Source organism: Elephas maximus, chromosome 7 (genome assembly GCF_024166365.1).
Source record: "Elephas maximus indicus isolate mEleMax1 chromosome 7, mEleMax1 primary haplotype, whole genome shotgun sequence".
Lineage (NCBI taxonomy): Eukaryota > Metazoa > Chordata > Mammalia > Proboscidea > Elephantidae > Elephas > Elephas maximus.
This window is the reverse complement of record NC_064825.1, coordinates 112,020,885-112,033,724: the sequence shown is the minus strand read 5'-3', so window position 1 is coordinate 112,033,724 and position 12,840 is coordinate 112,020,885. Positions and strand designations below refer to the sequence as shown.

The following is a 12,840-nucleotide window of genomic DNA, read 5'->3' as shown; positions in this document are numbered from 1 at the left end:
CATTTCAAAAATGTACAAAATGCAAAAAAATCTAATTATCCATTTCTCATTCTTTTGTAAAAAGGTAATCACTATGAATTGTTTCTTATTTCTTCCACTAAGAAATAATCATATGCTTATAGCCACAGGTGGAGTCCTTGTGCGGTTCAAATGGTTAAATGCTCAGCTATTAACCAAAAGATTGGAGGTTCAGATACATCCAGAGTAAAACCTGGCAATCTACTTCCAAAAGATCATAACTATTGAAAACCCTGTGAAAAACAGTTCTACTCTGGAACACATGGGGTGACCATGAATTAGAATTGACTCAAGGGCAACATTCTTTGAAAATCAATAGTAGATAGGAATCGAGCGAGAATATTTCTGATATACCTATGGGGGAAAATAAGGAAGTGTGCAGTTGCACATACAAGGATTAAGTGAAAGTCTACATAATGAGCTGTGGGCTCCTTTCCTCTCTCTGCTCCCAGAGTTCCAGCAGACAGGTACACACTACCTCACTAATCTGCCTCTACCATGTGCATATGCCAGTTCCGGGAGGGAGAGTTTTTTTTTTTTTTAGGAGAAAATCATACTGCCTGATTACCTGCAAGTTATCCGCCAAAACATACAAACCCTTCCCACACATTTAGAGATTCCAAAGAGCTTTTCATTTTGTCCCTTTTAAATATAACTTGAAAGTTTCTGCTTGCAGGTGGGATCATAGGATTAGTGAATTAGAAGACCAGTCAATAGAAATCTGTCTTTGAATTTAAAGAGGGATTTTTATTGCATGTATTGTGAGTAGTGACTCCTCTATTTCCCTTAACAATTTAGCTGAGTCCTAAAATTGAAAATTCAAGACTTTCTATTCCTATTGTTAGTGCTCATGGAGCCCTGGTGGCACAGTGGATAAGAGCGTGCATGCTAACTGGAAGGTCAGCAGTTCCAACCCTCAGCCTCTCCACAGGAGAAAGATGTGCAGTCGGCTTAAGTAAAGCTTGCAGCTTTGAAAACCCTATAGTGCAGTTCTACTCTTTCCTATAGGGTTGCCATAAATCCGAATCATCTCAGGGGTAGCAGGTTTGGTTTTATTTTGGATTAGGTTACCAAAGGATCTTATCTCAGTCTTCATCCCAAGCAACCTGACATTGTATTTATGCTGAACATTTATTGTAGAGTTCTCTACACCTTTTCTAGTAAATGTTCTTCTCTTTATTTGCACTTCATCATGAAAGAATGGTGAGTGCATTTAGTTATTTTACTTCTTGAATGTCATAATAAAATTACAATTGTTATTTTGGAGATAATGAATCAGGTACTGGGTTTAAGTCCATTTTATTTAGTTATTAAAAAGAGAGCACCGATCATTTCATTTTTGTAAAATCATGTTAATAGTAAGAGCCCTCATGGATTTAGGAGGAAACTAGAAATTATCAGCACCTCAGGATGCTGGGAGTACTAGTGTGTCATCTCTTGTATTCTCTGAGCTTGTACATGATTTGCCTTTTTCTCTTACCTCACTTTTTTAGTCTCTACTGTCTTTATGTTCTCTGTTTCCTCAAAATATCTGCTTACATGTGTCTTTGGTTTTTAAGATGAGAGTTCTCCTTCCAGGAGTTCTACAAACTTCTCCTTCCTCCCTCCAGCTGATCAAGTTACCTAGTCAGAATTCCAGAGAGGAAATCTGAATAAGCAGGCTTATAAGATAGCTATGAGTCAGAACTCGACGGCAGTGGGTTTGGGTGCTTATAGTTGAGTGGAGTAGTAGAGTAATTTAGATCCCTGGCCGTTCTATGGAGAGTCTTCCTTAAGTCAAGACCCATTCCTGGTACAAACCAGCATAATTACAAGGAAGGAAGAAAAGAGTAATGGGATCCAAAATATGACAACCTAGGAGTTTGTTTAGTATGGACATTTAATAACCAACTATTCTCAAAAAATATTGAAAATATTTTATTAGCTTATCAAAATTTTTACCTAGCCATATCATGTTTGCTAAATTCTGTTTCTATAGAGTTTTCAATATTCTTTTTCCCATATCTTAGTAATTATTTTCTACAGACTTGATATGTCTCAAAATTGGAATCTTCGAGATTCAAAATTAAAAAAAAAAATCTTAGCACACAAGCATATGGGTTAGAGAAAATTATTTTGAAAATTTGCTTCCAGTTTAAAATTATATATTTTCCCTAAAATGGATGCTATTGTATTGTGACAAATATCCTTCAATTTCTTGTTTTGAGCTGCCGTCCAGTCGGTCCCAGCACACAATGGGTGGGATGCTGCCTGGCCCTGAGCCAACCCCATGATTGGTTACCCCATCATTGTGATCCATAGGGTTTCAGTGGCGGATTTTCAGCAGTAGACCACCAGGCTTTTCTTCTAGTCCATGTTAATTTGAAAGATTCACTGAAATCTGTTAGGCATCATAGCGACATACAGGCCTCCACTGAGAAATGGGTGGTGGCTGTGCATGACGTGCATCGGACAGGAATCAAACCAGTATCTCTCACGTGGAAGGCATGAACTCTACTACTCAATCACAAATGTCTACCCTCGCACCTAATAGGATGAATGTGGTGAAAAAAAAAATGCGTTTAAGTTTGACCTTCCTTGCATGAAAAAAGCAGAATAATGTCAGTATAAATAAGTTATCAGCCTTGGAAATAGAAACAAAGAAATACTCTTAGTAAATTTAATATGATTGCTTACGGTTTATTCCATGCATAGAAAGAAATAAGTTTTTTTTTTTTTTTAACTTTTTTGTCATTGGCCTTAAAAGTTATACAAATATTCAACATCATATATTTGAAGCAATTTTAAACAATTTAAAATCATATTTGAAAAGCCAAAGGAAAAAGCAAGTTAAGCAACAACAACAGAGTTCATTTTTACTAGCCTTTGCAAGAATTACCACAGGGAGTGCCAGTGGGATTACACTCAGCTCCCTCAGTGCCTTTAAATGTTCCTCCTAATACCATCAGCTGAGATTCTCCCGGAGCCCCCAGACCCTGTGAATTTAGGGAAGTGGCCCTTGCTGCTCACTGCTGTATAGAATTGAAGAAGGCAAGAGCAAAAGGCTGAGGTGCATCTGATATTTTCCCTGCAGTTTTGTAACATAAATCTCACTCTCATTTTGACTAAACATACTATTTTTTGATATATTTATTTTAAATACAATTTGGAAGCTAGACATCAAGAGTGAAGACTTTTTCACTGTCATTTTTTTTTGAAGAGCTGTATTTATGATTTTGAGTTAGAAGAGATTTTTTTGTCCATATGCTGTCATGAGTTCAAAAAGTCAAGAACATCTCTTCAAATATTGATTGAAATTGATGGATGCCAAGTCTGTGAGTTTCTTCACTTTCTTTCTCTTCCCTTCCTTTTCCTTTTATTCCCTCCTCTTTTCCTTCTTCTTTTTTTTTTTTGAATGCATAAATCCATTTAAAGCCATCTCTTTGAATATCTATAGAATCAGTCTTTAAGAATATATTTTTCCATGAATGCTCTGAAAATATAGCTGGTCGTTAGTCATTCTTTTATAATCTTTAGAGTCTTGCAATTCTGGTCACAGCTTGACATTTTTATTAGTTTATAAGTCAAATTAAAGAGACCTGTTTTAATGGAAAATTGACCATGGGACATTATCTTAAAATCCTGGCTCGTAATTTAGGGCTGTTTAATCTGGGAGAAGAGATTGAGAGAAATTGTGGAGTGTTTTTCACTCTACTTCAAATAGAATAAGAATAATAAAGCAATGCTAAAAAACCATAAATATTTGAAAACATTATCAAATGATTGAATAATACAAGCAATAAGCAGAATAAAAAATAGTAAAGGAATGATGGAGATATTAGCTGATAATTTTGATAAATTAATTAATAATTGATTTAGTAGATCACTTGATGAATAAAGATTAGTTCTTAGTGGCTGGGAGAATCCATGAAGACTATACTCCCTCATTTACTGGTAAAGAGGAAACAGGCGCCCATAAAACCAAAATCCAAACCCGATTCTGACTCATGCCATAAGTGATCATAATACTTTCAACTTACCTACCCACCTATGTGGCTGATTTTGTTGTTGTTAGGTGCCATCCAGTCTTTCTGACTCATAGCCACCCTATGTACACTACCTGGTTCTTCACCACCCTCATAATCATTGCTATGCTTGAGCCCATTGTTGCAGCCGCTGTGTTAAGGGTATTTCTCTTTTTAGCTGACCCTTTACCTCACCAAGCATGATGTCCTTCTCCAGGGAAGTGGCCCTCCTGATAACATGTCCAAAGTATCTCAGAAGAAGTCTTGCCACCCTTGCTTCCAAGGAACATTTTGGCTCTACTTCTTCCATGACAGATTTTTTTCTTTTCTGGCAGTTATGTTATATTTAATATTCTTTGCCAACACCATAATTTATAGGCATTCATTCTTCTTTGGTCTTCCTTATTTATTGTCCAGCTTTCGCATGCAGATGAGGCAATTGAAAGTATCGCGGTTGGGTCAGGCACACCTTAATTTTCAAAGTGACATCTTAGCTCTTCAACACTTTAAAGAGGTTTTTTTGCAGCAGCTCTGCCTAATGCAATATGTCGTTTGATATATTGACTGCTGCTTCCATGAGGGTTGATTTTGGATCCAAATAAAATGCAACCCTTGACAACTTCAATTTTTTATCCATTTGGCATGATGTTCCTTGTTGGTCTGGTTGTGAAGGTTTTGTTTTCTTGATGTTGAGATGTAATCCACACTGAAGGCTGCAGTCTTTGATCTTCATCAGTAAGTTCTTCCATTCCTCTTCATTTTCAGCAACCAAGGTTGAGTCATTGGCATATCAAAAAACAGGTTGTAAACAAATCTCCAATCCTGATGGTGAATTCCTCTTCCTACAGTCCAGCTTCTTGGATTATTTGCTCAGCATACAGATAGAATAAATACAATAAAAAAATAAAACCCTGATGGATGCCTTATCTGATTTTAAACCAGGCCGTATCCTTTTGTTCCATTTGAATAAGCACCTCTTGTTCTATGTATAGGTTCCACATAAGCACAATTAAGTGTTCTGGAATTCCCATTCTTTCCAATTTTATCCATAATTTCTTATGATCCACACAGTCGAATGCCTTTGTATAGTCAATAAAACACAGGTAAACATCATTCTGGTATTCTTTGCTCTCAACCAAGATCTAGGTGACATCAGCAATAATATCCCTCATTCCAACTCCTCTTCTGAATTTGGCTTGAATTATTGGCAGTTCTTTGTCAATGTACTGCTGAACTGTTTTTTAATTATCTTCAGCAAAATTTTAATTGGTTGTGATTGTAATTATACTGTTCCATACTTTCCACATTTTGCCCGACCACTTTCCTTTAGAATGGGCACAAATATGGATATTTTCTAGTCAGTTGGTTCGGTAGCTATCTTCCAAATTCCTTGGCATAGACAAGTGAGCACCTCCAGTGCTGCATCCTTTGTTGAAACATTTCAGTTGGTATTCCCCTCATTTCCTGGAGCCTTGTTTTCACCAATATCTTCAGTGTGCCCTGGATTTCTTCCTTCAGTACCATCAATTTTTGATCATACGCTACCTCCTGAAATGGTTGAACATGGAGCAATTAGTTTTGGTACTGACTCTGTGTATTCCTTCCATCCTCTGGTGCTGCTTCCTTGGCGACATTAAATGTTTTGCCCATAGAATCCTTCAGAATTGCAACTGGAGGCATGAATTTTTTCTTCACTTCTTACAGTAGGAGAAATGCAGAGAGTGTTCTTGTTTTTTTTGTTTTCTAACTTCAGTTCTTTTCACATTTCATTGTAATTCCTTATTTTTTCTAGTTGCCTTTTGAAATTTCCCATCTAGCTCTTTTGCTTCATCATTTCTTCCTTTTGCTTTAGTTACCCTATGTTCAAGAGCAACTTTCAGAGTCTCTTCTGACATCCATTTTGGTCTTTTCTTTCATTTCTGTCTTTTAAATGAACTTTTGCTTTCTTCATGTGTGGTGTGGTTGATGTCATTCCACTACACCTCTGACCTTTGGTTGTTAGTGTTCCTTGCATCAAGTCTATCCTTAAGATGGTCTCCAAATTCAGGTGGGTTTCACTCAAGGTCAAATTTTGCTCTTTATGGACTTGTTTTAATTTTCTTCAGCTTCAACTTCCACTTTCTTATCAGCACTTGATAGTCTGTTCAGCAGTTGACTACTGGCCTTGTTCTGACTGATGAAATTGAGCTTTTCCATCACCTTTCCACAGTTGTAATCTATGTGGTAGATATCATTTTATCACTGTTTTACAAATCAGAAACCAAGACTCAGAGAGTTATGTAACTTGCCTAAGGTCATTGAATAGTTAAGTGGTGGACCATTTATATAAACTTCTTTTGTCTGCCTCAAGTGCTTTTACCCACTCTGAAAATCTGCCTCCCTGGTGGATACAGTTGTCAGTTATATTTTTGGTGTTGAATATTAATCTTTTTTCCTAAGAAAACATTTCTATGAGGCTAAGTAAACCAAGATGTTCCTGAAAATCAGGTGGTGTGGGGATTTTTTTTATTTGCTTATTTTTTTAGAGGGCATGATGAAGCAGAGTAAGTCTTAATGTTCTGAATATCTCTTTCAGGATGCTGTCCATTGCAAATTTTCTTCACGAATTTGTTGCATCGGAAATAACAATTTCAGACAATCAGATACGTTAAATATGCTGATGTTTGTAGTTAATACTTAGACATTGGAAGCAGTTAACATTTTCTGTAGCATAACTTGATATTCAGCATCCTCTCTGATCTCTTACACATTTACTGTTTCCTTCCATTAAAACTGTAATGAGCCAGTGTTCAGCAAATCAAGGAGTTGTGAGAAAGAATAAATTGTAAATTTGAATCTTCATTGATAACAGTTGTTAAATTTAAGAGATCATTTGGAAATTTATTCATATCCTATGAAGATTTCAAAAGTATAACTAGGCATATACTTGTTAATGTTGATACTAAAAGCATATCCAGATAAAAGTACAAAAAGAGATGTAGCTATTGATATAAATACATATACATATATATATTTTTTTTCCAATTTCTTTATCTGAAAAACTTCCTTGTAGCAGAATAGGGGACAGAAATGTATCTGGCCAGTTGTATTTACATTTTATATGCACCTGGGATTTAAATAATGAAAATTCATGGAATATAATGGTTAGGGAATAACATCTATTTACTAAATAAATAGAGGAAACAATAAGGAAATGAAGAAAGAAAAAGTTATGTAAATGTTCACTGAATACTACTACTGGATTGTGGTTTCTGTTTTATTTTGTGTAAATTCATTCAGCACATAATGCATTCTCCTTAAACCATATTAAAATAATGAATTTTCATTTAATTAACTTTGATTACAGAAGTAATATTATAGTATAATCCCCTAATAGAAAAATCAACCTATTTATAACATTAAAATTCCCTTTGGTCATCACTTCTTTTCTTCCCCAGAGGTAAGGATTTCCTTCCATATCTTTTCCAATGTATTTATTAGGACACGGGTACTCAAAGAAAATATATAGCATTCTATATAGGCTTTTTTTTTTTTTAATGTACAGCTTATCATACTATGATTGCTTTTGTGCATTTAATTAACTTTTAAACTCAAATATTTCTCAGTGATTTATCCACGTTAGATGCTTATATAGATCCAATATTTAAACTTCTGCCTAATTTTCAATAGTAAGGACATATTTCATGTTATCTGTCTTTAGGTATTTAGATCATTTCCAGTTATCCCAATTTTTTGTATATGTTTTTGAATGATTGCTGAGGGTATTTCACTGGATCACATGCTGATTCCCTAAATCATCATCCAAATTTGATATGATTTGGATTTTCCAAAACTTATGAGTATTTCATTGTTGTTTAATTGGTATTTCCCTGATTTTAATTAGGTTAAGTAGTTTTATACATGCTCATTGACCAGTTAAAATGTTCTTTCTGTGTATTGCTTATTCAAGTGTTTTGCTCTCTTGTAAAATTGTGTGGCTGTTTTTATTGATGTCATTGTATGCTGTCAAGTTGATTCTGTCTCCCAGCAATTTTTGGTAACAGAGTAGACCTGCCCTCACAGAGTTCTCAAGGCTGAAAAGTTTATGGGAACCAATTGCCAGGTCTTTTCTCATGCAGAGCTGCTGGGTGGTTTTGAACCACTGATCTTCATGTTAGCAGCCAAGTACTTAACCACTGCTCTACAGAGCTCCTTAAAATTGGGTTGCTAATCTATATGTTCAGCAATGATATCCCTAGTTCCACATCCTCTCCTGAAACCGGCCTGAATTTCTGGCAGTTCCCTGTCGATACACTGCTGCAGCCGTATTTGAATGATCTTCAGAAACATTTTGGTTGAGTATGATATTAATGATATTGTTCTATAATTTCCACATTCAGTTGGGCCACCTTTCTTGTGAATGAGCATAAATATGGATCTCTTCCAGTCAGTTAGCCAGGAAGCTGTCTTCCATATTTCTTGGCATTGATGAGTGAGCACCTCCAGTGCTGCATTTGTTTGTTGAAACATCTCAATTGTTATTCCATCAATTCCTGGAGCCTTGTTTCTTACCAATGCCTTCAGAGCAGCTCAGAATTCTTCCTTCTGTACCATCAGTTCCTGATCATATGACACCTCTTGAAATGGTTGAACACTGACTGATTCTTTTTGGTGTAATGACTCTGTGTATTCCTTCTGTTTTCTTTTGATGCTTCCTGCGTCGTTTAATATTTTCCTCAGAGATACCAGGGATATCATTGCTGATGTCAGATGGACCCTGGCTGAAAGCAGAGAATAACAGAAGGATGTTTACCTGTGTTTTATTGACTGTGCAAAGGCATTTATCTGTGTGGATCATAAGAAATTACAATAACATTGTGAAAAATGGGAATTCCAGAACACTTAATTGTGCTCATGAGGAACCTATACATAAATCAAGAGGCAGTTGTTCGGACAGAACAAGAGGATACTAATTGGTTTAAATTCAGCAAAGGTGTGCGTCACAGTTGTATTCTTTCACCATACCTATTCAATCTGCATGCTGGGCAAATAATAACTGAAGCTGGACTATATGAAGAAGAACTGGGCATCAGGTTTGGAGGAAGACTCATTAACAACCTGCGTTATGCAGATGACACAACCTTGCTTGCTGAAAGCTAAGAGGACTTGAAGCACTTACTAGTGAAGATCAAAGACCACAGCCTTCAGTATGGATTGCACCTCAACATAAAGAAAACAAAAATCCTCACAACTGGACCAATGAGCAACCTCACGATAAACACAGAATAGTTTGACCTTGTGAAGGATTTAATTTTACTTGGATCCACAATCAACAGCCATGGAAGCAGCAGTCAAGGAATCAAAAGAAGCATTGGATTGGGTAAATCTGCATCAAAGGACCTCTTTAAAGTGTTGAAGGGCAAAGATGTCACCTTGAAGGCTAAGGTGTGCCTGACCCAAGCCATGGTATTTTCAATCACATCATATGTATGTGAAAGCTGGACAATGAATAAGAAGACTGAAGAAGAATTGACGCCTTTGAATTGTGGTGTTGGCGAAGAACATTGAGTATACCATGGACTGCCAAAAGGACGAACAAATCTGTCTTAGATGAAGTACAACCAGAATGCTCCTTAGAAGCAAGGATGGCGAGACTGAGTCTTACCTACTTTGCACATGTTGTCAGGAGGGATCAGTCCCTGGAGAAGGACATCATGCTTGGCAGAGTACAGGGTCAGTAGAAAAGAGGAAGACTATCAACAAGGTGGATTGACACAGTGGCTGCAACAATGGGCTCAAGCATAACAACGATTGTAAGGATGGCTCAGGACCGGGGAGTATTTCGTTCTGTAGTACGTGGGGTCACTATGAGTCGGAAACAACTTGACAGCACCTAACAACAAGAACAACAACAATCTTTATGTTACTATTTTTAGGAGTTATATGTATATAATCCCATCCTACCACTTTTTAAAAATCTTTACTCATATTGAGTTTTGTTTTACAGAAGTTTTAATGTATTACAGTTATTCTTTATTAATTTTCTACCCTAAAACAACAACGGTTATTCTTCCAATATTATTTTCTAGTTTGGCTTGATACACTTGTGTCTTTCAACCATCTGGAATATATAGTTTTTTGAACAGTGAGGTAGGTTTTTTTTGTTTTTTTTTAGATGGAGATTCAAATTCCTAACATCAGTTACTGAAAAGTCCATTATTCCACATTAATATGAAATGTCAACTTAAACAGGGAATAAATGTGCATATATTTATGCTTGGACTAATCCTATACCATCTACCTGGTGTGCCTGGTAACAATTCCCACTCCTACTGCTCCAAATCTAAAATGTTTAAGCAAAAAAACCTGAATTGTAAAGTATGAACTATTAAGCAATCATCTTCCCCTTTTAATTTGGAAATGTAACCTTAGGGACTTCAAGTCATCTAAGAAGTGCTTTTCAGCTTTTCAGAAATAGGAAGAAGAAAAATAGAAAAGAGAAAATTTGAGATACCTTATTCCAAACTACCCACGATTGAGTCAATTCTGACTCATAGCGACCCTCTAGAACAGAGTATAATTGCCTCATAGAGTTTCCAAGTTTGTAAGTCTTTATGGAAGCAGACTGCCACATCTTTCCCCCATGGAGTAGCTGCTTGGTTTGAACCAACAACCTTTTGGTTAGCAGTGGGGTGCTTTAACCATGTACCACCAGGGCACCTAGTGTCTTATTACAAATTATCAAAGAATATGCATTTATGCTTATTAACATATGTCAAATACTGAATATTATTAAGTTGCTTGAAGGTAAAAGTAGATTATTTAGAGGCTAATAAGTGTTTACGTGTTCTCTATGAGTCGGAATCGACTCCACCACAATGGTCTAAATAAGTGTTTCTTGCTCCCTTTTTCAAGCTGGAATATCTGGAAGCAAGAGTGTTCAGTAAATAAATGGGTCATATATTTGTCGGTCCTAGGAGGTGTAAATGGCCTGTGTTCAACTATTAACCTGAAGGGTCATGATTCAAACACACTCACCACCACCACAGAAGAAAGTCCTGGTGATCAGTTTCTATAAAAATCACATCCAACAAAACCCTATGGAGCAGCTCTATTCTGTAACACAAAGGATTTCCATGAGTTAGAATCAACATGGTGGCAATGGGCTTGTTTGTTTTTGGTTTGCTATATACTTAAACCTAATATACATTTATACAAATATGCATTACTGATATGTATTTCATATATACATACATATGTACAAATAAGACATTATGAAGAAGTCATTAAAAATTGAGGGACAAAGGTGAAGCGACTCATTAAGAAATGACAGCTAGAATATCCATGATGAGGAATATTTATTTTTGCTCAAAATATCCCATAACATCACATAGCACCACAAATTAATTTTCTTAAAATATTTCACACTGTTGCATAGCACCATAAATTCATTCCTGTATTTTTTACTTTTTTCAGATGAACCATTTCACACTTGTGCCTTCTCCTCATTCATGAAATCATGCTGCTGAATAATAATGTGACTGAGTTCATTCTGCTTGGGTTGACACAAGATCCTGAAAAAAAGAAACTAGTGTTTGTCTTTTTCTTGCTTTTCTACTTAGGAACATTGTTGGGTAACTTCCTAATAATTGTTACCATCAAGACCAGCCAGGCACTTGGGAGTCCAATGTACTTCTTTCTTTTCTATTTATCCTTATCTGATACCTGCTTCTCTACCTCCATAGCCCCTAGAATGATTGTGGATGCCCTTCTGAAGAATAACACCATCTCTTTTAGTGAGTGTGTGATCCAAGTCTTTTCATTACATTTTTTTGGCTGCCTGGGGATCTTCATCCTTATTCTGATGGCTGTTGACCGCTATGTGGCCATCTGTAAGCCCCTGCACTACACGACCATAATGAGCCGACGGGTCTGCAGTGTGTTGGTAGCTATAGCCTGGGTAGGGTCATGTGTGCATTCTTCAGTTCAGATTTTTCTGACTTTGAGTTTACCTTTCTGTGGTCCCAATGTGATTGATCATTATTTATGTGACTTACAACCCTTGTTGAAACTTGCTTGTACAGACACCTATGTGACCAACCTGCTACTCGTGTCCAATAGTGGGGCCATTTGCACAGTGAGTTTTGTCATGCTGATATTCTCCTATGTTATCATCTTGTATTCTCTGAGAAACCACAGTGCTGAAGGGAGGAAAAAAGCCCTTTCCACCTGCATCTCCCATATCATTGTAGTCATCTTGTTCTTTGTTCCTTGTATATTTATATACACACGTCCCACAACCACCTTCAGCATGGATAAGATGATAACTGTGTTTTATACAATTGGAACACCTTTACTTAACCCTCTGATTTATACACTGAGAAATGCTGAGGTGAAAAATGCCATGAGGAAGCTATGGAGGAAGAAACTGATCTCAGATAACCAAAGATGAATGGAAGTTTCAAATCCTTTTTCAAAATTTTGATTGACCTGGAGGAATTCAAAGGAGAATATTACCTTCTTATTGTGTATTTAATGGAATCCTATTTGGGGCAATGTCATCTAATTTTTTCAAGAAAATAGACAATACGAAAACATACGCTGGTTAACGTTGAGTCAATTTCATGTAGAGAAAGAAAAACACAAGGTACAAACAGGTATGAAAGGTCCTTGGTTGTATGTTTTTCACTACTTATCTCTGCCTCTTCTGGATCCTCAGAATGACTTGTGGTTTTAATCTGGCATTTTCTTTCTCCTTTTTCATGCTGTTTTCTGGTGTGGCTGGACGATTCAGATATGGTTTACAGTTCGAACCCATCCAGCAAAGCTAAGAAAGAAA

At 36.4% G+C, this 12,840-nt stretch overlaps 1 protein-coding gene across 1 annotated transcript; it reads left to right on the top strand.

Moving 5' to 3' along the window:
* The first annotated feature begins 11,520 nt into the window (after positions 1-11,520).
* On the top strand, positions 11,521-12,453 carry LOC126079249 (olfactory receptor 4C16-like). The gene has a single exon (XM_049890172.1). It carries the CDS (start codon positions 11,521-11,523, stop codon positions 12,451-12,453), a length of 933 nt encoding a protein of 310 aa, XP_049746129.1.
* Positions 12,454-12,840: the final 387 nt, after the last annotated feature.